This window comes from Phocoena phocoena, chromosome 1, assembly GCF_963924675.1.
Source record: "Phocoena phocoena chromosome 1, mPhoPho1.1, whole genome shotgun sequence".
Classification (NCBI taxonomy): domain Eukaryota; kingdom Metazoa; phylum Chordata; class Mammalia; order Artiodactyla; family Phocoenidae; genus Phocoena; species Phocoena phocoena.
Window position 1 is genome coordinate 113,333,412 of NC_089219.1, and position 26,511 is coordinate 113,359,922.

Genomic DNA, 26,511 nt, shown 5'->3' on the forward strand with positions numbered 1-26,511 from the left:
AAGATGCGTTTTGCTGCTTCCCTGACAGGCTGTAACAGCCCCCTCTTCTCAACCTCTCTCCCAAACCACAGGCACTTGAACAATGAGGCCAGGTGGGTACCCCTGGCCAGTTAGAGGATGTGCTGGGGGGGAGGTAACCTTAAGTCACAGGGCTTGAGACAGTTCCATGTACAGCTGTCCCTCATTATCCATGGGGGATTGATTCCAGGATCCTGTGGATACCAAAAGCTGAGGATGCTCAAGTCCCTTACATAAAATGGCATAATACTGAAATTTGCATATAACCTGTGTGCGTCCTCCCATATACTTTAAACCATCTCTAGATTAATTGTAATACCTAATGTAATATAAATGCCATGTAAATAATTGTAAATGCTATATAAATATTTGCCAGCATGAGGCAAATTCAAGTTTTGCTTTTTGAAAATTTCTGGAATTTTTTTTCAAATGTTTTTAGTCCGTGGTTGGTTGAATCCATGGACGCAGAACCTATGCATACAGAGGGCTGACTGTACTCAGGGACTCTTAGCTGGCAAACCCAGTGATGTCTCTAAAAGCTTCGTGTATCCTCAGTGGTCTCTGGGTCCTGGTTTGAGATCTTCCCTGTGATGTTCCCCTCAGCCAGAAGGCTGAGCAATCTCTATATCCTTTCTCACTTGATAATCCTATGATTATCTTGTTAGAGAACTACTGTTTCAGGGTACCAGATGCCTAGTTTCATCCTACAAATAATAAGTTCATCTCCAAATCTGAGAAATGTGGGGTCCACACAAAGAAGTAGTTATAACACCAAGGGGAGCAGGGGCCTTTTAATGAGAGAGGAATAGAGATACCCACATCAACACAGAGACACAGACACAGAAAGGAAGGCACAGAGAGTCTCAGAGAAAGAGACAGAGGCAGGATACCAAGAGTGGGGGACAGAGCATACAGACCCAGGAAAGCAGACAGAGGAGTAGAGACACCAGATTCAGATTCCATCAGATGGAGTCAAAGTGATGCCTGGGCACAGGGAGACCCAGCAGCTTGCAGAACAGAAGAGGCACAGAGAGGTGGCTGGACAGGCAAAGGGGCAGGAGAGGGGGAGGAAGGTGGTAGCTTCCATGGGGATTTGTCTATCCATACCACGCAGGAGGGTTGGCCACCTTGGTGCTGCAGTTCCAGAAAGGGGTCCAGTTCCTCTTGGTTCTGCAGTAAGGGGGGCTCCTGGGAGCCCACACATCCCGATGCCTGCAGTTTGTTCCTGAAACACACATTGCCACCACTGCCCTCCGGTCCCAGTGGCCTGTGACAGGCACCAGGGAGGAACACCGCCTCAGCCCAGTCCTGTTGCTTGCCCCCAGCCCAGCCCTTCCGGTTAGCCTAGGCGCAGGCCAGACCCAAACTGGCTTCCCTTTGGGGCTGTGCTTTGGCAAAACTGTGGAGCTGACTTCAGGCAAGGGTGACCCCTGCTGGTCAAAGGACAGTACTGCCCTCCAGAAAACAGCCAGCGTTCAGCAGGGAGGGAAAGGAAGGGTAAGCTGCATTCTCACTCTTTGCCTGGTGTCTGATGCCAACCTTAGCTCCACTAAGATCAATGGTGTGCCCAGGGCTCCCTTTCTTCTCTACCCAAGGGTCAAAATTAGTGCCTGGTAGTGAAAGGTGACACCTGGAAGACCGTGAGATACAGTCGGCACCACAGAGCGTCTCTGCCTTAAATTAGCCGCTCTTAGCAAGGTGCCATGAGTCCTGCGGACAAGGCTTCTCACCCAAGTTCCCTCCCAAGCCAGTTCAGGGACAAGGTCCTCTCCCCTCACACAGCCCAGCCAGCCCTGCCTAGAAGCTAGAGAAGCTTGGTCTACTCACCAGAGCTAAGAGAACTTGGCCAAGGGGACCATTGTCAAAGCAGAGAGACAGGGCCCTTCCACGGCTAGCAGGCCCTCACAGTGACCACTCACACTGAACCCTTCATGCTGACCCCTGGACCTTCTCTTTCTGGCTTCCTCTGTCTTTGGGGATATGGTCAGTGATTTTTCAGGAGAGGGGAAGAGCTGGGTCCCTCTCTTCTAGTCTGCCAAGCTTATGTAGGCCCCTGAGCCAGAGTAGTTCTTCCCCCATTGTAGGGCTGGACTATGATATCTAAATATCTTGGGCCTGCCTCAGCCTGGATCCAGCAGGCAGGGAGCAATTTGGGAAAGGAGGCAGGTTCCATGCCCCAACCCTGGGAGCACTTCTCTCAAGAAACTTCCCAAAGTTCTCTGGGCCTCAGTTTCCTCATTTGTAAAATGAGGTGATGGGGCCATATGATCCCTGAGTCCCTTCCAGCTCTGACACTGTTGTATGGTCCTAAGAAACCCAAGTGGGAGGTGGAGGCAATAAGACCTGAGTGTCCTGCTACTCACCTCACCTCCATATCTTTCCCTCACCATCCTCACCCACCTGCCCTTGAGACCAGGTAGAAAAAAGGAGCTAGAACTATTAGGTAGAGTCATATTTTGAAAGGCAGAGTCTACCCTCCCCAAAGGCCCACAACAGGCCTGGGTTCGGATTCTCCAGGGGCCCAGGTCTCTTCAACTCCTGTCATTCCTTTCCAACCACTTCTCCTAGGTATAGGACTTGACAGAAGGAGAGACAGGAGGTCTCCTGGTGTTTTACCTGCTCAGTGGATCCTGGAGCTCCTTGCCCGGCCCCCAACTATGTCTTTTGAAGGGGTCGTAGTTGTGACTGTAGGCACGGAAAGCCCTCGACCTTCGGAGGGGTACAGCGTGGGAGCCGTCTCTCTCCTTTTCTCCCTCTTCCTCATTCTCCTCCAGCTGTTCTCTGGACTCGACCACAGACAGGCAGCGTCGAGTGTGGCCTTGGGGCACCAGGTCTCCACCTGTGAGGAGCACCTCTGGGACGTCCTTGTTCATGGGAGGTACACACAGGCCAGTCTGAATCAAGAAGACAGAGAATGGTGAGTTCTAGAATTCTGGAATTTGGAACTAGAAAGGTGTCCCAGTCAGCCAGGCCTAGAGCATCAAGTCACCCCTCCCTTTACCAAGGCACAGAATTGGAGGATGGCTGGCTCAAGATCACACGAGGAATTAGTTGCAGAGTCAAGCAGAGAACTTGGGTTTTCTGACTCCCAGTCTAGTGTTCTTTCCAGTACATAATGACATCCTCATTCACTCATTATTATTCCATTTAATGAGTACCTATATGGCAGAGGACCAAGCCAAGCAAAGAGAAATAGATATTGTTCTTACCCTCAAGGAATTCGTTCTAGTGAGTGTGTGTGTGCACGTGTGCATGTGTGTACATAGACAAAAGCACAAATCACAAACAACTGGCCGGAGTTTGCCAAATGCCACAAGAGAATTTTCAAAAAAAGTCTTTGTGCTGTCAAAGGAATGAGTGCATATAGCCAGTTGGAGGACTCAAAAAAGGGAAACAGAAGGAAGTAAACAGCCTTTGAGATGGGCCTGGAAGGGTGGAGTGGTTAGGATTTGGCCACGTTGGAAAGGGAGGAGTCTAGGCAAATAAAACAGCAGGGAGAAAAGGTGCATGAGTGAGAAAGTAGTATGATTTCTTCTTTCTAAGATTCTGGTCATTTGGGGAGTAAGAGAGCCATTCTGACCTTTTCCCAAGAAGCAAAGAGAAGGGCTCCAAAACCAGCCACATTGAAATTCCTTCTCTCTCTCCCAAGTGGGCATTGTTCTCACTGCCCAGTACTCCTGGCTGCCATCAGGGCTTGCCTCAATGTGTCTCAGATTTAAGAACCCTCAGGAGCTCTTAAAGTTGAAAATGATAAGCTCCACTCCAGAAACGAGTACCAAATACCCGAGTACTAAGGTGATGGAGGGGCGGGAAGGCAACTCACATCTACTGCATCTACCTCTGTACACCCCCTCTGGGCCCTATCTCTGTAGAACTTCTGCTAGAATGAGTTTCCCAGGCTCCTCTTCTCCCAGGGGTGAAGCAACTGAGATGTTCAGAGGACCCTGGAGGGCCAGGAAGCAGTGAGTCAGAATTCCCGCTCCTCCCAGGCTTCCTGTGAGGGTATCAAGCCTTCCGCAAGTTATTTTACTCCCCGCCCCCGACACCCCCCCCCACCCCAAAGTCCAGGTTGCTGGACAGTTGTTCCTTCCAGCAACTTTTCCCTCTTTCACTGCAACCTGCCCCCACTCCACCCAGGACCACTGAGATGGCACCTGTGCCTGTGCCAGCTGCACACCTGCCTACCACAGGGAAGGAGACAAGTACTCAGGCCTCTGCAGATGGCATTCTGCTGCCCTGCTGGGTGGGTCTAAAGATAGAAAAAGAGAGGCCTAGGAAACCAGCCCAGGCCCTGTGCCTGTCCGTGCTCAGCACAGCTGGAAGCCACATAGAGGGGACCTCTCAGCCTGCCGCTGGGAGACATCCTCTCTCTGTGTCCACGAACTTGGGCCTCGTGCCATCTGATGTGCTATCTATAAACAGGATGGGATGGGACTTCCCTGGCGGTCCAGTGGTAAAGAATCCGCCTTCCAATGCAGGGGACGCAGGTTTGATCCCTGGGCAGGGAAATAAGATCCCACATGCCACGGGGCAACTAAGCCCACACACCACAACTACTGAGCTCGCGCGCCTCAACGAGAGAGCCTGCATGCTGCAAACTACAGAGCCCACGCGTACTGGAGCCTGCGCGCCACAACTAGAGAAGAGAAAACCCGCACACCACAACTAGAGAGAAGCCCGCGCACCACAAGGAAGAGCCTGCGCACCACAACGAAAGATCCCGCATGCCTCAACGAAGATCCTGCGTGCTGCGGCTAAGACCTGACGCAGCCAAAAATGAATTAATAAATAAATAATAAATCTTTAAAAAAAAAAAAAGACTCCATGCTCCCAATACAGGGGGCCCCGGGTTCTATCCCTGGTCAGGAAACTAGATCCCACGTGACGCAACTAAGAGTTCACACGCCGCAACGAAGATCCCATGTGCCGCAACTAAGACCCGGTGCAGCCAAATAAATAAATATTTCCTTAAAAACATATTTAGAAAATAAATACATAAACAGATGGGCAGATCTGCAGGGAGCAGGACAGAGCCTGAGGGCCACAGCACGGTCCCTGCAAACCAGTGGTCTCCAAAGCTGAGATTTGGGGGCAGGAGGAGAGGGGTACTGACAAAAAGTGTCGTGAGAAGCTGGGATAGAGGAAAGAGTAGGAACTAGGTATGTTCCCTAGAAAAAGAGGAGCAGGGGCTGGGAACAGGACAGAAATGGAGGGACACTGAAGGGGCACTACAAGGAACTTGGATCTGGCATTCAGTGACCTCACAAAAGAGAAAACACTATTTGACCTACTCGCCCTGAACCCAGCTTCTATCTACTCTTCCCGCCCTGATTCTGCCCACAGGGCTGGATTTGATGAGATGAATGAAAAGCAGTGAATGGAAGCCCTTTCCTTTCCCTCCATCCCTGGAGATGCCGCCTGTTGGAGGTGGTACCCTGCTGCCTTGGCCTGGTGGACAGACATTTCGAATCCTGAGATCTTTATGTCTTGAAATTTCACCCTTCTTCCTCCAGCTGAGACCACCTGGAGTCTGACCTCTTCTCAAAGAATTACCCTCTTTCTGGCCTCTCTGTCATGTCATTCATGGTCTCTGCCCTCTGTGAAAATGGAATCCGCTGGGCTCCTTCTCCCTTAAATCTTCATTCCATTCCTCAGAAAGTTTTTCTTCTAAATTCCACCCCTTCACGCTGTCAGGTCAATAATTTTCATTCTATCCTTCAAAGAGATGAGGTTTAGCAAGGTTTCCTCAACCCCCTCCCAGAGATAGTCCCTCCGCCTCTTTCTGAAATTCAAGCTGGAGCCCCTGTGGTTGTGTTCCTTTCCTTGCCCCTCCTTCCATCAGTTCTCTCCCAGCCCCCTCCCATCTTTCACTAGGCTCCTGAGCTCAGGAAATGGTGCAAGGGAGCAACCAGGGCTGGGTCTCACACAATGGCTTTATTTAGCCCCAGAATGAGATCACATCGTGTCACATCACTGCTTCCGCTGAGCACAGATAGGAGATTCTGAAATAGGTCTGAGATCAGATGCTTGAGATGGGGGCAGGGGAGGAAAGCAAGAAGGGGCTCTAAGTCACTTTACTTTTCTTCCTGCCTCTGGATCAGATGGTTTTCCCATCGACACAGACCATCAGCGTCTCGTGATTCCTCCTCTGAGTGTGTGAGCTCCACCAATTGCCCTAGTCATCAGTGATTCATTAGACACTCTACCGTGTGCTGAGATGGGAGCATACAATATTTTAACAGAGAGAAATCTCTCTCTCTCTCTCTTTTTTGGGTTGCACCACACGGCATGCGGGATCTTAGATCCCCAACCAGGGATTGAACCCGTGCCCACTGCAGTGGAAGCTCGGAGTCTTAACTGCTGGACCGCCAGGGAAATACTGAGAGAAATCTCTCTTATTCAAAACTCTGAGACCATAATTTCTTCAGGGTGCTTTGAAGTTCATCAGATTTGCTAGCTCTGCCACCTTCATAAGCCACATGACCTTGGGAACTTGCTTATTAAATGTTTTTGAGCTTCAGGATCATCTGTAAAATGGGAATGGTAATACTACCTTGTAAGGATATTGAAAGACTTGATAATGTATGTAATACAACTAACAATGTGCTTGGCACATATTGGGTACTTAGTAAATGCTACTATTATTTTTGTTGTTACTATTATTATTTAGAAGCAGAGAGAAGGCAGAGCATAGAGAAATGGAGAGCTGGAGAGAGGAATGCCCAAGACAGAAGCAGAAATAGGCATTATATGACGGTTAAAGAAGAGAGAGAGAGAATAGATAACCCACAGGCTGACACTAAAACAACTGTGATGGGGACTCATTAACATAAACAACTTCTGATAGAAAAGAGCACATAACAACCAGAGCAAGGAGGAGCCTGATGAACCCTGATGAACCTGCACTCTTCAAAGAGAAGGGATGGGGCTTCCCTGGTGGCGCAGTGGTTGAGAGTCCGCCTGCCGATGCAGGGGACTCGGGTTCGTGCCCCGGTCCAGGAGGATCCCACATGCCGCGGAGCGGCTAGGCCCGTGAGCCATGGCCGCTGAGCCTGCGCTTCCGGAGCCTGTGCTCCACAACGGGAGAGGCCACAACAGTGAAAGGCCCACGTACCGCAAAAAAAAAAAAAAAAAAAGAGAGAAGGGATGGACCATGGCCTTTGGTAGTTTAGAGCAGAGGTTGGCAAACTATACCCTGTGGGCCAAATCTGTCCTATTTTCTTTTTTAAATGGTTGGAAAAAAATCAAAAGAAGAATACTACTTTGTGACACATAAAAATTATATGAAATTCAATTTTCAGTGCTCATAAATAAAGGGTTTTTTTCTGGGGAACACAGCCATGCTCATTCATTTACATATGGTCTATGGCTGTTTTTGCATTATGACAGCAAAGTTGGTAGTTGCGACAGAGACCATATGGCCCATAAAGCCTAAAATATTTATTATCTGGGTCTCTACAGAAGAAGTTTGCAGACTCTTGATTTAGAGAAGCTGGGTCTCAAAATCTCAGGAAGGAGGAAAAAGAGATCAAAGAGAGACATTAAGGCTCACTGCCCACCAACCAGGTGTCTGCAACCAGCTTGCGGGAGGAGGGACATTGAAGACCCCAGCACACCCATTTCCTAAATAGCACCTGAGCCTACAGGGGGAAGACGCTTAACCCATGAGTGCCTACAGCACCCTGTGGGATCCTCACAACCATTTCTTGAAATAGATATTATCCCTATTTTACATAGGAAGAAACAGGCAGCACAGAGAGGGAAAGTAACTTGCTCAAGGTCACAGGGCTGTAGGAGGTGGAGCTGAGTTTTCAAAGCAGATGCATCCCAGTGTACAGCCTGAGTTCTCTGAAACAAGAAGGCAACCAATGAGAGCAAGTGGCTAGCTTTGAAAGAAAGTTGGCAATATTGTTATTCACTTCCTCATTCCTGCCCCCTCCACCCCAGTCAAAGAAAGGAAGCAGTTTCCAGAAGAAATTAGATGGGGATTCCAAAAAATTAAATTTGTCCTTTCTACTCCCTCTGCATCTTAGAAATCTGAATGAGGTGATGGGGGGGGGGGCAGGCAGGGCCCTGCTTCTGTTTGCTGCCAGCGAACACCGGGGGTAGGAACTGCTGATAGCAACCACACAGCTAGGCACAGGGGACAGTGGGCAAGGCTAGTGGGCCCCTTCGCAGCCTGGGGGGCTCCCTGGGTCTGGCTCTGGGGTCCTAAATTTCCCAAAGGGGGCAATAATGTGGAAGACCCAAAAGAACCAGATAATAAAGAACGGGGAGGAAGGGACAGGCCAGATGGCATGGTCTGCTGGCTTCTCTCCAGGTCTCCTAGCCCTGGGGGAACAGGGTCGTAGAAAACCCTTTGATGGTTCAAAATTTAACCTACCTGCTTCCTCTCCCATAGAAAGTAAACCATTAATCCAACAGTGTCCTGCAAAGAAGACTAAAGCAGGGCTTCAGATGAAGAAGGCCCTGGTAACCACAGTTCCTTCCCACCCCTCCCTGCTCACGAACACACCATTCTACAGCAAGTCATATAGCACCCAAGTCTCTAATTCCTCCTCACCTCACCCTGACCTGGCTACGTCATCGCTCTATTTCTCAGTGTGAGACATATGAGATTTTGCTTGCGTTCAACACTGTATCCTGGAACTCACCCTCCTTCCCTGTCTTTCCTGTCAACTGCCAGAGAGTGGTATCACAATTCCAAAAATCAAAGAAAAGGTAAAGGGTACATAGAGAGGATTCCTTCATTCAGCAAATATTTCTTTAGCACCTACCAGGTGTCAGGCACCAAGACGAGGACCCAGAAGGGTCTATGCACACACAAACACAGTGGTGAGGCAAGTGTACCACCCCTCTGTGGGACAGGGGCTAGTTCAGGCAAAAGCCATCTGCCCACATCAGCTTTTGGGTTGACTCCTGCTTCCACCTGCTTCCAGGGCCCATAGGGCAGAGTTGTCGATTTTATTGTTAGTACTTAATTCTGGAAGTTCAAAGCTAGAGAGCCAGGCATCCTCAGTCCTCTAATCTAACCACGTCTCCTTATTTTTATTTTTTAAATTTTTACTTATTTGTTTTTTTGGCCACATCACACAGCATGTGGGATCTTAGTTCCCCGACCAGGGATCGAACCCATGCCCCCTGCAGTGGAAGTGCAGACTCTAAACCACTGGGCCGCCAGGGAAGTCCCATCATATCTCCTTAAAAGGCAGCCATCGGGAGGGAGACGCAAGAGGGAAGAGATATGGGAACATATGTATATGTATAGCTGATTCACTTTGTCATAGAGCAGAAACTAACACACCATTGTAAAGCAATTATACTCCAATAAAGATGTAAAAAAAAAAAAAAAGTCAGCCATCAAGCATCTCAGACACTCACCCTAAATCACCCCCACCTCTTTGATATATTAGGCTCACAAATCAGTCAGGATTTTTGCTGCTTTGGGCTTCCAAGTGTGAGCATCTTTTCTCTTTTTTAAAAAAAATTTGTTTGCAAACTGAACCTAGGGATCCTATCCTCTTTCTTTCTGCTGGGCCTGTGTGCTTATTCTACCAGAGGCTTGTTGGGACCCAGACTAGCCCATGATGTGTCGGGGCTAGAGAATAAAAGGGGGAAGACCGATCAGTCCACTTCTACCTCCTGTCAGTTTCTTGGCATGCGTTCTGGGTGCCATGCCAGCAGGGTGGGGCAAGAGAGGGGCTGAGGTTCAGAGGGACACACCTGAGAAGACTTTGGCCACTGAGTCCCAAGGAGTTAACCCATCAGATCCCAGGGAACAGCTAAAGGTAGTGGGTGAACTAAGGAGCCCCTAATCTGAATGGATGGGGTAATCTGGAATCTGGAAGCCCCTGGCTCTCAGGTATGAGTTTGTGGCCCTTTAAATCTCACAATTAACCACCAGGGATAAAGGGAATAATGTCAGGGCCTAGAGGAAGGGGACCCAGCGTGAATTAGGATTTAAAGTTTTAAAATTCTAGCTATCCTGTTTGTCCATACCTCCTGTCTTAATGGTGCCAGATAAACTTGAGTCTGAATCCCAGTCCTATAATCTACCTCTTAATCGATGAGTGTTAGTTATTTAACTCCTCTAAACCTCAACTTTAATATGGGGATTATGATATGCTAACCCCATAGGACTGTGAGGATTAAGAATGTATATAAAGGGGGCCTCCCTGGTGGCTCAGTAGTTAAGAATCTGCCTGCCAATGCAGGGGACATGGGCTCGAGCCCTGCTCCGGGAAGATCCCACATGCCATGGAGCAACTAAGCCTGTGCACCACAACTACCGAGCCTGTGCTCTAGAGCCCACGTGCCACAACTACCGAGCCCGCGCACCTACAGCCCGTGCCCCGCAACAAGAGAAGCCGCCACAATGAGAAGCCTGCACACGAAGAGTAGCCCCCGCTTGACACCACTAAAGAAAGCCCTCACGCAGCAACAAAGACCCAACGCAGCCAAAAAAAAAGGAATGTATATAAGGGAATTCCCTGGCGGTTCAGTGGTTAGGACTCCGTGCTTTCACTGCTGAGGGCCCGGGCTCAATCCCTGGTCAGGGAACTAGTGACACGGCCAAAAACAGAAAAAAAAGTATATATAAAATCTTTGGCATCACTTGTCCCACAAGTAGTGTTAATTAACTGTTGGCCATTATGGTGATTTCCTGTTTGCACACTTGCGCGCACACACACAGAGACACACACACTCTCAATGCACCCTAGTTAAAAATGGGAGTTGAGGGCTTCCCTGGTAGCTCAGTGGTTGAGAATCCACCTGCCAATGAAGGGGACACGGGTTCAAGCCCTGGTATGGAAAGATCCCATATGCCACGGAGCAACTAAGCCCGTGCGCCACAACTACTAAGCCTGCGCTCTACAGCCCACGTGCCATAACTACTGAACCTGTGTGCCACAACTACTGAAGCCCACAGGCCTAGAGCCCGTGCTCTGCAACGAGAAGCCACCGCAATGAGAAGCCCGCACACCGCAGTGAAGAGTACCCCCGCTCGCAGCAACCAAAGAAAGCCCGCGCACAGCAACGAAGACCCAATGCAGCCCAAAATAAAAATTAATAAAATTTTTTTAAAAAAGGGAGCTGATGGGACTTCCGTGGTGGCGCAGTGGTTAAGAATCTGCCTGCCAATGCAGGGGACACGGGTTCAAGCCTTGGTCTGGGAAGATTCCACATGTCACAGAGCCACTAAGCCCGTGCGCCACAACTACTGAGCCTGCGCTCTAGAGCCTGCGAACCAAAACTACTGAGCCCGTGTGCCACAACTACTGAAGCCCAAGCACCTAGAACCTGTGCTTTGCAACAAGAGAAGCCACTGCAATGAGAAGCCTGCTCACTGTAATGAAGAGTAGCCCCCACTCGCTGCAACTAGAGAAAGCCCACGCGCATCAACGAAGACCCAATGCAGCCAAAAATTAATTAATTAATTATTTTTTTAAAAAGGCAGCTGAATGCAGGAGACTGGTGGAGAATTGTTCTGTCACTTCCTGGGGGTGCTGAGGGGTTCCTGAAGATCTCTGCTTCTGGGAAATGCCCACTGATGTGGTAAGGACTCAGGGAAAGGGAGAGGGAAACTCACCAGACTTGGGAGATATCCCAAAGATGGGAGACCTGTTCTTGCCTTCGGTTGGTGACTGCAGTATAGGAAGAAGTCCCACTTCAGACAGCCCCTCTAAGAATCCAGTCCAGGACTTAATGGGGGTGCCTCTTTCTTGGTCCTTTTAAGGGAATTGCTCATGGTCCAGAAGTTTGCATAGGAGACAGGGGGGACTCATTCCAGTCCAGATCAGCTGCCTCTCCAACTACTGTAGCCCTTCCCTTCCCCGCCCTACTTCAAACACCCTAGACAGTGCTGTGCCCAGACCTTTAACCCCTTGGGTGCCGTTGCTGGTCCCGAGGATTCCTGGGTTCCCCATCTTCAGCATCCCGCAAAGGGCAGCCCCCGGATTCAGGCACACGTAGGAACAGATACAGGAAACCAAGCTGGGGTCACCTTGAGGGGAGAGTATGTGGGAACCTGACATCCCAGGGAACCTTCACCCGCCCTCCAGCTGAGACAGGGTGGAACTGAGGGGAAAAAGAAGACAACTCAGGGAAAGGCCCACAGCTGGAACCCTACTTAACAGCAAGGTCCTCCTACTAGGGTCAGGGAGGTCCTTTGCTCTCTCTCAAATTTGGTTTCAAAATGCTTGTCGTTCCCTTTAAGAGGCAGGTTACAGTAGGGGGAGGAGGACAGACTGTATTTTCTGTGATGAAAGTACAGGGAGGAGCGATGACAAGGGCAGCTACATCAGAGGAGGACCCTCCTTCAGCCAACAGGAACAGGGTGAGCAGGCAGCTTGGCACACACCCGGCTCCCAGCTCCCAGCGTGTTGTGGATACCAGGCACAGGATATCTGAGTGGCTCTCCACCCCCTTCCCTGATAACAGCTTCTAGGGGCACTGACTCACCCTCACCGCTTCCCTGGGGCAGAGGATGGAGTGGGCAGATGTTGGACTTCCTGCGGTACTGGGGAGCCTCCTCCCTGATGGGCCTCGTGGTCCAGGGGAAAGGACATGTTGGAATTGGAAGAGCTTGGCTGCCTCTGCCAACTCACAAGTTAAGGGGCCTTGGAGAAGTTCCCTAGTAGCCTCATTTCCTCCTCTGTAAAATGGGGATAGTAAATGAGATATGTACAAATAGTGGAACATAAATGCTGGGCCCATAACTGTTACTCAATAGATATGCTAGCTGCCACTTGCTGTGTCCTTGGATAAACCACTCCACTCTGCCTTTCCTGATCTATTAAATGAGATTAAATTAGGTGATCTACGGTCTAGCCTTGCTCTAAAACTCTCCCTCTGCGTGAGAGGAAGAGGGCAGTTGTTGCCAGATGTGGAAACTGTGTGCCCTTTCCTACCTGGCTGGGCTCCAAACCACATGAGTGACAGTGGTTGCTTCTCACTTCATAAGAATACAGGGGAAACAGCTGCCTGTTTTACTGGTGTAGGGTCCTCAGAAATTCTCTAGTTTAACAATCCTGGGATTGTCCAAATGAGGACACAGGCTCCGAGCGGGGGTGGGTGTGTGTGATTTACGTGAGGTCTGCCAGCCAGTGAGTGGCAGAACTGGGGCTGGGGTCCAGCACTGCTGCCTCTGTGGTCAGTGCTGCTTCCACCACCCTGAGCCGCTCTCTCGAGGGATCCAGCTCAGATAACTTCCCACCCTGTCACCAAGCCTCTGCTTTATCCACAGTTTCTTGGGAATCCTTATACCTGTTTCCAATTAACTTTTGTCAGGTGAAGTCCCAAAGCCTAGTATGTGAAAGGGGTGGTAATCTGGGCCCTGGATCCTCCTGGTACCAGGGCTGGGTGTGGGTGTGCGGGTGCCAGCTAAAAGTTTGGACAACGTGGGAGGGATAGAGGGCTAGTTTCCAGCGGGAGGAGGGGATCTGGAACACGCTGAGAGCTGGGTTGCTATCTGTTCTTTTAGGGAGGAAGCCCTCAGTTTGGGTACTCAATCTCCAGGAAGGATGTAGGGCCAGTGCTTGCTTTCCCTCTCCCTTGCAGACCTGCATGAAATCTGGAGATCAGGGGTCACATGTCCCTAGGGCAGTTTCCATTAGAGTGAAGTACCATCTGCTACTCATCCTCCATTAAGTTACCTCAAGAAGAGGGCTCAATCCTAAAGCAACTACTCCAGCTGAGTCTTGCCATCTATAGATTTGAGAGGCTTATATTCTTCAATGCTACTACTTAAGGGAGGCTCAAATTCCATCCTGACTCCAAGGAATTTGATCTCTCGAGAGATGGAAGTATTTAGTTTGGGCCTTTTTTCAAGGTGCCGGTGACACTGCCTTCACAATGCTTCTCTTGTCATCTGGGTAAGACCTGGGTTCCCCCCTAGTCTCCTCTGTAACAAGGGCCAGGACACAAAATGCTGAGTTCTGCAAGGAGAGGTAAAGACTGCCCCAGCTTTCAGAAAAGGAGTATCTCCCAGAGCTCAGACTGAGGGAGAAATCTCTTATGTTACCTTCCCAAGTTATGAAGTTTATCCTACCCTTTAAACCAGAACACCCCCTCCTATAGGTTAACTCCTCACTGTGTTTTCAGTGAACACTACACAGATGGCAAAGCGTGTTGGTCCAAAGACCAACAGTTCATAGTCCTAGAGGAAGACAATACATTATCAAACTAGCTCCCTCTTCCTTCCCTATGCTTGCTCTCAACCCCAAGCTTCTGACCCACTGTCTTTCTCCCCATTCTCTTGAGCAAGTCCCAGGTCTCCACCAGGAACACAATGAACCAAAGCAAATATATCCTTCTTGCCCTCTGACCTGGCCAGTCCTGGGGTGTCCGAGCCGTAGGCCCTGAAAGAGGGCTGTGAGCTGGTGGAGGGCTACTCATTTGGAGCCTCCCGTTGTCTCCAGTCCTTTTCATCCTTCTTGGGGCCCAGAGGCTCCGAAGGCGGGTGAAGGAAAGGTTAAACTGGCTGGGCAGCACTCTCCCCCCGCCCCCCCACCAGAATCTAAGCTGGGAAACTTGGTGACAGGAACAAAGCGGGTGTTTGTTGGGTTTCTCTCCTGCCTGGGAGGCTGTTCTCGGACCACGGCATTCCTGGGTTGGACAGAGTCAGCTCAGCGTGGCTTCTCCCCACTGCTGTCGCCGCAATACCCACTGCCTTTCCAGAGGCCATGCTTAGGTAACAACTCAGGGGATACAGGCGCTTCTGCCTGGCCTGAGCTCGAAGCAGAGGCATTAAAAATAAGTTCAAGATGGGACTTCCCTGGCAGTCCAGTAGTTAAGACTCCACGCTTCCACTGAAGGGGACACAGGTTCAATCCCTGGTCGGGGAACCGGGATCCTGCATACCCCACAATGTGGCCAAAATAATAATAAGTTCAAGCTCAAGAAAAGCTAGCTCTTAAACGGAGGAAGGGCTAGAATCAGGCGTAAGAGATAGTTTCTCAAGAACAGTCAGTGAATAAATCACCCCTAGAAGGTATCCCGGGGCATGAGAACAACTGCAGAACACTTTTCCCCATTCTCTCCTCTACTGTGGAGAGGGGCTCACAGGCAAGGAAGGTTTAGGGGAATATATGGTGACTGATGAGAACAGAGAGAAATAAGGGATGGAAGCAAAGGTGTTCAGAAGGGAGGGTGCAGGGGGTGGGATATCTCTGTGGGAACAGGACCTACAATCCCTAGAGCAAGGAGGCAGGAATTCAGCTCACTTGCCCAGGAGCCTGGGAAGTCAGGGCCTGAGTAGCAACAGCAACCTGAGCTCATCCAGGTGATGGGAAAACAGACAAGGCAGGGTGGCATTTGTTTTTATTAGAAAACCCCATTTGGTAAGAGCTTCCCTAAGCCAGCACAGAGACTGGGTAGCCTCCAAGAGTCCCATAGCTTTCATCTTATCTTCCACCCTCTTCTGAGAGGGGAGGGCGGGGGACGGGGTGGTGTCAGGCAGTCTCCGAAGTGCCCCCTCCTGGACCCCTGAGAGAGTTCACATCACCAGCAATGTACCCTGCGGCACCTCGGCGGTGCACCACAGGGCCCCTAGGCTCAAGGAGGTTGCCAAAGGCTTTCCTGTTTGTATGGCTTCACGATGGAACCAAGGAGGCTCTCAAAGACTCCAAGGTCTGGTCCTTCGCTCTGGTTGAGAGCAGGGCAGGATCAAGGAGGTGGCCAAGGGCTAAGGGAGAAGAGATTGCATTTGAGATACCCTTTGGAGTCTGGAAAGCACCTGTATTCCTTGGGAAGGGAGGACTGGAAGCCCCACTCAGTTCTTCTTGGTTTTGGGGGTGTCATATTTCCTCTTGCTGGAATACCACAACAGCAGGGGGATGCCGATGGAAGGGAGAGTCATGACCCCGAAGGCTGCCCAGTCCAGCTGTGGAAGACAAAGGCCTTGCTTAGAAGTCTGGATTAGGACACAGGAGGGGACCAGGAAGGAAGGGGTCCAATGAGAAAGGGAGCAGTCCAGCCCAAATTTTAAGCAGAACCTTCGCAGGAAGGTTCCTCTCTGGCTACTCTAGACACAGAATGGCTCGCTAAAGACTAATCTATATCTTTTGAGCTATGAAACCAAAGGTCTCACCTGACCCAACCCAATCTGGAAGAGAAGCTTCTCTCTTCCAAACAATCTTTGAGGAGGGAGATGCCCAGGTCTTGCCCTAACAGTCAAGCCTCCTGCGACCTAACCCCTGCCCCCACCTCCAGCTCTCTCTTCCATTCCTCTGTCTCATATTCTGCCTCTCTGGCCTCACTAAACTACCTGCCATTCCTGGATTGCACCATGCTTTTTCTCACTTCTGAGCTACTCCCTCTTCCTAGGGTGCCTCCCCTTCCTTACCTCCTCTTTAATAAGTTAAACCTCCCTCCTTCAGAAAATCCTCCCCGACTCTCAAAGACCAGGTTAGGTGTTCCTGTTGCATCTCCTCCAGAGCCTTGTATATGATCTCTACCACAGCACTCTTCCCCCACTGACTTGCGCTGAAGCCTCTATGAGCCCATAAGATCTTTAATGGAAGGGACTGTGTCTCGCGTTGTTTTCTCAAAGCAAAGCACAGAATTGAGCATGTAATTAGGAACCTCATAATTATTCCCTGAATGAATGAATAAATGAATCTCCTCATTCAGTACTTTAGGCAAATCTTCAAAGAATTCTCCCCTAGACTAGACTACACCAAAGTTCCCATTTAACCTTCCCGATGCTCTGCGACTCTTTTAATCTAAGCAGATATACTTTTAATCCTCGAATTAGACCCAGGACTCCAAGATGGAGCTCTACTCAAGGCTGAGCAGAGAAAAAGGGCAGCTTTTTTTGGTTCTGGCAATTGTGATCCCATTGCCAAAAATCTCTAACCGTGGTTAAATCAGGATATTTGATGGCTGTGTGTATCAGACATCAAAACACAGATATGACAAGAACCAACCAACTAAACATATCTTCTAAGGAAGCCACACGGTCCCAGAACTAAAAGCGTGTTCTACTCCCAGGGGAATGCCAAGAAGACTGTAAAGCTTACAAAATGGGGGGAGAATCTCCTATCAAACTCCCTCTGAGCCAGGATTCCTCCCTGTCCGGGTGCACTGGTAAAGCCAATCTGAAAAGCAGAAAAGAAGGGCATTAAGGCAAGTCTCCAGCTCTTTCTCATCTGGGAAAGGGCAGTTCCAACCAACCCAGTTCTAAGCAATAGATTCTTAGCTCCCAAAGGCCCAAGAAAGCAACAAGATGAGGAAAAGTTTTTGAACTAGAGAGAGTTGGATTCTTAGTGTGTTGTAAAGATGAGTAAATTAGGAGCCAGGAGACACATGATGAGCATTTACTAAAAAAAGGTAGGACAGGTATGCAGCTGAAATTAAAGCCAAATCCTTCTATCTTAGCCTCAGACTCTGGAAAGCGTTGCTCACCACCACTGGCCCCTCTGCCCATGGCAGTCATTTCCCCATTCCTCATGTGGAAACACTCTTCTGTACCTCACAAGTTGACATGAGGCTCAAGCGAACTAATGAGAAGGATTCTGGAAAGTAAAAAGCCCTACCCAAATGTACATTACTAGTGGAGGGGCTGAGTCTGCCCCACATTCCTTTGTCTTGGAGAGGAGGCCAAGAGTTTGAAGCACATTGCAAACAACTTTGTTCTAAAGTGGCTGCTGAGCCTTTAATTTTATGTCTTTTAACCCATCAAGGACCAGGTGGAGCCAGAGTCTTAGAGGTGGTTCTAAAAGCACACATGATAGGAGATATGAAAACATAACCAAGATTATAAGAACATGGTTCCACATGGTTTATAAAAAAAAGGTAACTCAGAGAGTGCACTGAATGTTTGAGACTCCTGGATTTCTTTTAGCTCCGTGGTTGACTCTGTTAAGTCCCTTCCTTTACTGTGCACTCACTAAGTAGCCTAAAGCCCATCTGTACTTATAAATTCACGACCCAAGCTTTTTGAGGGCTAGGACAGTGTCTTAATCTGCTTGGTATTTCCTAGAGTCTAGCACCTTGCAGGGGGCTCAATAAATGTCTGCTGACCTTTACATCAATCAGTCAAGAGACTGGTTATCGCTGGGTTTCTATTCTATATGGAAAACAGAAAGAAATCTAAGACAAAGTCCCTTGCTTCAAGGAGTTTATAATTAAACTGGGAGATGGGAGTGAGGGAAAGACCTAGATACAGGAAAGAGAACTAATAAAGATGGTCAATAATTAAATGTTCAAGTGGCATAGACTATAAGAGCTCTAGAAGTTTAGATGCAGTCAGTGACTGTTTAGTGAAAGAATGAGTAGGAAAGAGCGATATGAATTGTAAAAGCAGAAGACAGAATCAAGGAGATGCAGCTCAGAGCTAGGTCTTGAGGAGGCTTTGGATAATGAAGTGGAGGAGAGAGAGTACAGAGAGTACTTCAAGCAGAGACCAAAGGCAAAGTGGAAAGAAGGAGCACTGAGAGCGGGGGAGGTGCCACAGGAAGGAGCTTGGTCTAATTAGGACGGAGGGTCTTCGAGGGCAGAGAGAGGAAGGGAGAGGCAGAACACAGTGAGAATGCTGGAGGGTACGGCGAGAAGAGGCAGGAAACTCAGCCTTGCTGCAAGAAGCAGGGGCATTCTAAGCAAGGGAAAGATACAGACACAGCGGAGACCAGGAATCATCTGATGGCAGCACAGAAGACAGATGGGAAAGACAATGATGGCAATAAACTGGGCAGCACATGACACTGCACAGATTAAAAGTGAAGCGGAAGGGAATGCTACAGTACTCCCCTCCCATTCATTTCAATTGCTTGATTCTGAGACTTTATAATTTTTGAAACATACTTCCTTCCTATGATGATATCTCAAGTTTTTGGTCCTTCTTATCTTCCTCAGAATTTAGCACCTGCTCTGGAGATTTTCTGCAAGAGTTTTCAAAGGAAGGCAGAGCTGAGCCCCATCCAACTAAGGGTTTGGGTAACTCACCACAACGGGCCCATCCTCCTGGGCCAGATAAGTAATAGTTGCTGAGGTGAAGTTGAAATAACCAGCCTTGAGAGGGCGCAGGACCACGGTGTGGGAAACGTTGCTAGCACTGACCCAAGAGTTAAGGAGGGAAAAAGATGAAGCTACAGTTGTAACAAACTTTCAACTTAGGGACTAAACACACCATTCACAAAAAGAGTTGCCAGCACATGTAATGATTTCACATCTGCAATATACTGCGAAAATAATAAACAGGCTTTTTTTCTAAGCCTGAAGTATGTGGTATAATACGATGTCTTTCTAGCCAAGTCTGAAGGGATCTATGACATACTCAGTATTGAGGTGTTTAAATTAAACTTTTAAAGCAATATAGGTTATGGATGAAAAATTAGTCACTTAAGGTCACAGAAAACCTTTTGCTGCCTAAAACTGCAGTAAGTTCTTGAAAATATAAAACAAAACCCCCCCAAACCCAAAGAGAACACTTACCCTTGCCAGAAAATCTAAATATACTTTAAATCACAGGGAAAACAAATAATCTAATTCAAAACACTCAGGAGGGCTTCCCTGGTGGCACAGTGGTTGAGAGTCCGCCTGCTGATGCAGGGGACACGGGTTCGTGCCCCAGTCCGGGAAGATCCCACATGCCGCGGAGCGGCTGGGCCCGTGAGCCATGGCCGCTGAGCCTGTGTGTCCAAAGCCTGTGCTCCGCAACAGGAGAGGCCACAACAGTGAGAGGTCCGCGTACCGCAAAAAAAAAAAAAAAAAAAAAACACTCAGGAAATAACCAGTAGATCCGAATAAGGGATTTATTGAAAAAGAGTCTTTAAAAGGTCACCCAGGGGATTTCCCTGGTGGTCCAGCGGTAAAGAATCCACCTTACGATGCAGGGGACGCGAGTTCAATCCCTGGTCAGGGAACTAAGATCCCACGTGCCACAACTACTGAACTCGTGCGCCTCAACTAGAGCCCACATGCCACTAACTACAGAGCTCAAGTGCCCTGGAGCCTGTGCGCTACAGCTAGAGAAGAGAAAACCCACACGCCACAACTAGAGAGAAGTCTACGCACCACAACGAAGATCCCTTGTGCCGCAACTAAGACCCAATGCAGCCAAAAAAAAAAAAAAAGAGTCACCCAGGTCCTCCACCTAGCATCCCACTAAATTTCTTTTTTTTTAAATAAATTTATTTTATTTTTGGCTGCGTTGGGTCTTTGTTGCTGTCCACGGCTTTCTCTACTTGCGGCGAACGGGGGCTACTCTTCCTTGCGTTGCATGGGCTTCTAACTGTGGTGGCTTCTCTTGTTGCGGAGCACAGGCTCTAGGCGTACGGGCTTCAGTAGCTGTGGCTTGCGGGCTCTAGAGCACAAGCTCAGTAGTTGCGGCGCATGGGCTTAGCTGCTCCACGGCATGTGGGATCTTCCCAGACCAGGGCTCAAACCCATGTCTCCTGCCTTGGCAGGCGGATTCTTAACCACTAGCGCCACCAGGGAAGCCCCCCCACTGAATTTCTTTTAAAAGCACCTTAAACATCCTCGCCCAGCCACAAACATCTGCCTACATTCTCCCGATACAGAATGTTTTAGAACTTTATGACCTGAACTTCAGGAACCTCCTTCCTCAGGCCCACCCTAAATCATGCTCACACAATTCTCACCAGTCTCTCTTGCCCCATCTTATCCAGAGTGGCGACAAGAAGGACCCTGCTGATTTGCTTCAACATTACCGCCCTCCCACCCACCACCACCAGCCTTCATCACCCAGCGTCAAGAGGATATGGAGCAATTCGGTCCCATTTGACGTTGAGCATTCCAGAGACAATGCCAAAGTCTTCTGGAGGGAAGGAATCATCAGATAATTCCACATCTAATGCAGCACTAGAAAAGGGAGGAAACGAAGAAAGGTTAGCAATGGGTATAAAATTAAAGGAATCAGCAATCAAATCTGCCTGCCTGTCCCCAAAAATCAGAACTTTAAAAGACAGATGTGAGTCACAGTTATTTGGGTTTGTTGCACTGAAGAATCCCAGCCAAGGCCTGGATTCTGGGCACCAAAATACTCAAATATCTAGGAAAGAATGGGCCTGAATCCGTTTTTGCCCCAATTTCTTCTCACGTGTGTGTGTGTGTGTGTGTGTGTGTGTGTGTGTGTGTGTGTAAGGAGGGGAAGAGGAGCAAGATGCATGTGGAAAAGAACATTAAAGGGAATAAAGTGAAAAAAAGACAACAAAAATGCTAATGAAAGAAAGGAAGCTGAAACTAAACCCCTGAGGTAACGAAGGATCATACATTTTCTGCCTTCTCATCTTCCTCTCCCTGTTTCACCACAATTTTTGCTTCTTCCCCACTCTGAAACTCTTCCAGCTCAAAAAGTGGAAGATGGTTTCCTGTAGCTTAGGTAAGAATGTCCTCCTCTTCCAGAAGTAGATCCAGCAGTATATTCATTCACTCATGATATCTGTTGCTAGAAATCTCCCAAAGATAAATCACTGTTGGTCCCTGTTCCCAGCTGGGAAATCTAAGAAACCTGAAAAGGGCCCAACCTATAGCTCCAGGGCCTCCTTACCTTGAGCCAACATTGTAGATGTTGTACTGTAAGGTCAGGTCTCGCCCCTCCACGGCATATCTGTTCAGCAGTGATTTGGAGGCCAAAAGCCTGGCTCCTTCCTCTGCTTGAGTGACAGCAAATAGAGCCAATGCCAGGAATGCCAGCAGCCTCATCTTTGGAGAAAAAAGCAAAGTGAGCAGTCAACCCAAGCCTGTAAAACCAGCAAGAGCTTCCTGACAGCCCTTTCTTACAAAGTCTATCAAAACTCTTTTGAGCTTATCAAAGCAGCAGCCCCTTCTACAGAGCAGTCTCTAAGCCACCAGCGCCCAGGGTGCTCCCCAACTGGTGCGATCTTCTGAGAGGACTGCATGTGGCCAGACTCCTTAGGCCGCCGGATTTCGGCCGATCTCGGACCTGCAACAGCCTCTAGCTTTCCTTCACGCAGGAGTCCCCCACGGCTGCTGCCTTCCCGCTGCTCCTCCTTCTCCACCAGCTTCCCTGTGATCCCACGCCGCGCTCGCAGGGTCCTCCCCCACGCCCCTGTATCCCATCCTCCATCCTTCCCCCGGGATCCTATTCGTCCTGGCCCTCCACATCCCTTTCTGGGGCCCTCCGAGAGCTCTGCCCCTCCCCTCCTCTTGCCAAGACTACACGTCCTCCCGCCGGCATGCCCTCTCTCCTCCCCGCCCTCCCCGAGCTAACACTCAGCCGCTGAATGTTGTGCAGACGTGAGACTCCCAGGCTCCCGCTGGCACCCCCAGTGCCTCGGAACTCACCGCGCGCACCCGCAAAGCCTTTTGGGCGTGGGGAGCCAGCAAAACCGGAAGAGAGCGTCAGCATCGGAAAGACCGGAAGTAAGCTCTGGCCGGAAACTTTGGTGATCTGCCCGATGCCTTCTGGGAGTTGTAGTTCATAGACAAGCCCCACCTTTCCCTTTGTAGTACCCGCCCGCCTCTGGGATGCGACAGCTCCTGGAGCAGGCTTGTGTGTGTATCCTCCACGCTCTTCTTTCTTTCTTTCCTGTTCTTTCTTTCACGCTTTTATTATTCTGCAGTCTAGAGTGACTTTTCAAGCTGGCTTGCCGTTGCTGTAGATGACCAGCACCTGATTAAGTGCTCTGCGGAACTGGCAGACCCAGAGATTAGGGTCATCTATCTAAAGTGTACTGTCGAACTAGGAATTAGAGAAAAGCTATTTCTCTCGAGGCTACTCTTCGTATTCCCAGGCGAGAAATTTAGTCATCCCCTATATCCAATAAGTCACCAAGCCCTGAACTTTCTTTAGAAGCCCTTTAAGGCCCCGCAAAAGTAGATCCTTTCTTCTCCATTCCCACTGTAACCGCTTTAGTTCATACACGTTGCGGTTGCTGTTTTTCATTGCGATGGTCTCGCTTTCTTGGGCCTTTCCCGGCGCATTTCAGTCAGCTACCAGAAAAACTTCCCTAAACAGCATTTTGAACAGTAGACTCTGTTCAGAGGATGGACTGTGAAGTTAGGCAGTCATGAATTCAAATCTCCCTTCGATCACTTGCTGTTTAGGTAACCTTAAGGCAAGTGTTACTTCTTTTATATATATATATATATATATATATATATATATATATATATATATATACACACACACACACACACACACACACATATTTATTTATTTATTTGACTGCGCTGGGTCTTAGATGCAGCAGGTGGGATCTTCATTTCGGCCTGAGGGATCTAGTTCCCTGACAGGGATGGAACCCGGGCCCCCTGCGTTGGGAGTGCAGAGTCTTAACCACTGGACCACAAGGGAAGTCCAAGTGTTACTTCTATAAACTTTGGTTTCCAAATCTGTGAAGTGAGATAATTATAGTACTCTCAAAATGCTGGATGATCAAATAGGATAATGTATGTAAAACTCTTACATATTGTCTGGCACATTTGTGTGATCAATAAATGCTAACTATCAATATTGCTATTATCCTATCTCTGCATTGTAGCATTCCATCATTCAGTATGCACTTATTGGGCACCTAATTTGTGCCTAGTACTGTTCTAGGTACTGAGGATACAGTGATGAACAGGACAGATAAGGTTTCTACTTTCTGGGGGCTTAACATTCTTGTGGACTAATACACATCACCTGTATATGTTTTAGTATCTCCCCCTATTCACCACCTCCCAGGTTAGAGCTCTTTGAGGACAGGTGGTCTGTTTTCTATTGCTTAGTGTCATGCCTGAGCACACAGGACATACTCCAGGAATGAATCATAACAAATTCTCTACACACAACCTTCAGTCTGCTTCTACTTCCTTTGTGTGTGGCTTCCTTCAAATGCCCTGTTGCCTCTCCTATCCAAATCCAAGCCCTCCTTCAGGGCTCCGCTCTAGTCTCATCCCCGCTGGGAAGCCTTCCTTGGCTTTGCTAGACTGCATTGCTCTTTTACAGCACCACAGATTAGGAATTTTTTTTTTCTGATTGTTTCTGATCTGGAAACTCTACTTTCATGATTAGATGCTATTTCTCTAGTATATACTTATCCAAAGTTCCTGCAGCGATGCTGAACACACAGAGGTGCTCAAGAAACACCTGCTGATTGGAAGAATTTTCATCATCTCTGTTTACAGTCTCCCTAATGGAATCTATTCTGACTAGAGGAGAGATTTTGAGAGTCAACTGCTGGGAATTCCCTGGTGGTCCAGTGGTTAGGACTCCACGCTTCCACTGCCAAAGAGAGAGAGAGAGAGAGAGAGAGAGAGAGTCAATTGCTAAGGGAAATGTTTCTGTTGAAAGACTTCCAAAAGAATACAACTTCTTCCTGCCATCCTCAAGAGGACCCCAAACCAAGAGATTGAGTAGAACTTTGTTAGATGTGCAGAGAACTGTGTGCCAGGAACAGAGACATGCAGAGCTAGGGTGCTTACTGTACCCCCAGGATGGTGTCAATGGTTTTAGGCCCTGTTTCCTGGTGTTTAGGACAGAGCCCAAGCTGCCCACTGACCTCTCTTTTGGGATCTGCAACAAGAGGGCCACCAAGAGAGTGTGTGACCAAGCTGAGAAGGAAGTGGCAAGCTGTTTTCTTGCAAGAAAGGCAAGTACCCAGAAATAGGGCCCTGCTGACAAATCTAGGGGCCTCAGATGGGCCTACGTTAGCTAGAAGTGGTAATGGAGTGAGTGTGAACCATGCCAGTTTTCAGGAAACATCCAGAATCAAAGCTGTTACAGTAACTTTGCAACAATAATTTTTTCTCTTTTACATTCATTTTTTTTACTGTGGTAAATATACATAACATGAAATTTACTATTTTAACCGTTTAAAATGTACATTCACATTGCTGTGCAGCCATCACTACCATCCATCGCCAGAACTTTTCATCTTCCCAAACTGAAACTGCACACCCATTAAACACTAACTCCCCTTCCTCCTGTCCCTAGCCCCTGGCAATTACCATTCTACTTTCTGTCTCTGTGAATTTGACTCCTCTATATACCCCATGTAAGTGGAATCATACAAAAAATCATTTTTAATTTATATAAATAATACATGCTTATATTCTCATTGTTAAAAAAATCAAACAATACTGAAATAGTATAAATGTCAGGATGCAAACTTAGATGTCCAAGAAATGTTAACTTCCTTACTTTTCTACAATCAAACCCAATTTCTGCTTCCAGCCCCTTTTCCATCAGGTAGTAAGGACTTAAATCCCTGTTAATGTAGGGACTACCCAGCCATTTTCCTCCAATGGTGCCTCTAGTTTTCTAGAGGGCTCCCGATGTGCCAGAGGCATTGGGGGGGAGGGGATCAGGGACTTCCGGTGCTTGGTCATCAATACTTTTCCTCTCTGGTGTCCACTGAGACATCTGGATCCTGTCTGCTCTTGGGCTGTGAGTTCACACAGAGTGCAGGTGCATCCCCCTCAGCCTTATCCCAGGCCTTCCCAGACACAGTGTTCCTCTCTCTCCCTCTTCCTTTCCCTCCCTCTACTTCCCATGCCTCTCTGGAGCCATAGGGAACTCAGTTGGGCTCTCTCAAGCCCTTCACCTCTTCCTTGCTATTCAGTCACTTCTCGGTTCCACAAACCAGGCTGGGACCTGGGATGAGCAGAAATCCTGAAAGGTGTCCCAGACCTCCTACCTGGGCACAATGTGCATTTTTTGGAGCAGGCACAAGACTCCTCTTGCTCTTGGATTCACCAACCCATTTGGGTTTTTCCTTTGCCACCCCCTCCAAATCCCAACTATGTCAAGTCGGAGCCAGCGGAGCCTCAGAGCTCTTCTGAGGGATTTATCCACAGACAAGTAAGATCCCCTCTCTCCTGTTCTCTCCTCTTTCTTTTCTTTCTCCCCAGTTTGGTTGAACTCTATCTAGATGAAATCAGTTGGCTGAGGGGATAGAAGTGATGGAAAACCGGCTCTAATGTCTCTAGTATTCCTTCAACAAAAATTTACTGATCATTCTCCAAAGTGCCAGGCAATGTTCTGGGCCGTAGGGCAAGAGCAGTGGACAAAACAGACAAAATCTCTGCCTGTCTCTCAGAACAGACAGAATGCCATGCCTTTCTTTCTAATGAGGCACTGTCCCATAGAACTTTCGGTGAAACTGGAAATGTTCTATAATAGCTCCACTGTCCAATATGTTAGCCACCAGCCACATGTGGTTATTGAGCACTTGAAATGTGACTGGTCAGACTTGAAGAACTAAAATTTTTTTTTTTTCTTTTTTTTTTTTTTTATTTGCGGTACACGGGCCTCTCACTGTTGTGGCCTCTCCCATTGCGGAGCACAGGCTCCGGACACGTAGGCTCAGCGGCCATGGCTCACGGGCCCAGCCGCTCCGCAGCATGTGGGATCTTCCCGGACCGGGGCACGAACCCGCGTCCCCTGCATCGGCAGGCGGACTCTCAACCACTGCGCCACCAGGGAAGCCCAGAACTAAAATTTTTAGCTTTATTTCATTTTAACTAATTTCAAGTTAAGTTTGAATAGCCGCACGTGGTTAGTGGATTGGATAGCACAGCTCT

At 48.6% G+C, this 26,511-nt stretch overlaps 1 protein-coding gene and 1 long non-coding RNA gene across 2 annotated transcripts; both read right to left on the bottom strand.

The window, feature by feature from the left end:
* Window positions 1–450: 450 nt before the first annotated feature.
* On the bottom strand, window positions 451–11,836 carry LOC136139166 (uncharacterized). Its single transcript, XR_010656792.1, has 3 exons — window positions 11,609–11,836; window positions 2,635–2,912; window positions 451–1,243 (listed from the first exon to the last, which is right to left on the bottom strand). It is a non-coding gene; the product is annotated as an uncharacterized lncRNA (long non-coding RNA).
* Window positions 11,837–15,790: 3,954 nt separating this feature from the next.
* On the bottom strand, window positions 15,791–21,684 carry SSR2 (signal sequence receptor subunit 2). The gene is made up of 5 exons (XM_065890183.1): window positions 21,530–21,684; window positions 20,725–20,841; window positions 18,964–19,072; window positions 17,040–17,117; window positions 15,791–15,901 (listed from the first exon to the last, which is right to left on the bottom strand). The coding sequence occupies exons 1-5, from the start codon at window positions 21,682–21,684 to the stop codon at window positions 15,791–15,793; spliced, it is 570 nt and encodes a 189-aa protein (XP_065746255.1).
* Window positions 21,685–26,511: the final 4,827 nt, after the last annotated feature.

Excerpts from the sequence above, each read along its gene's own strand:
- SSR2 (XM_065890183.1), bottom strand. The coding sequence starts at position 21,684 with ATGAGGCTGCTGGCATTCCTGGCATTGGCTCTATTTGCTGTCACTCAA. Across the intron at positions 20,842-21,529 it reads ATCTACAATGTTGGCTCAAG|TGCTGCATTAGATGTGGAAT; the intron begins GTAAGGAGGCCC and ends TCCCTTTTCTAG. Across the intron at positions 15,902-17,039 it reads GGAGATTCTCCCCCCATTTT|CTGGACTGGGCAGCCTTCGG; the intron begins GTAAGCTTTACA and ends TGTCTTCCACAG.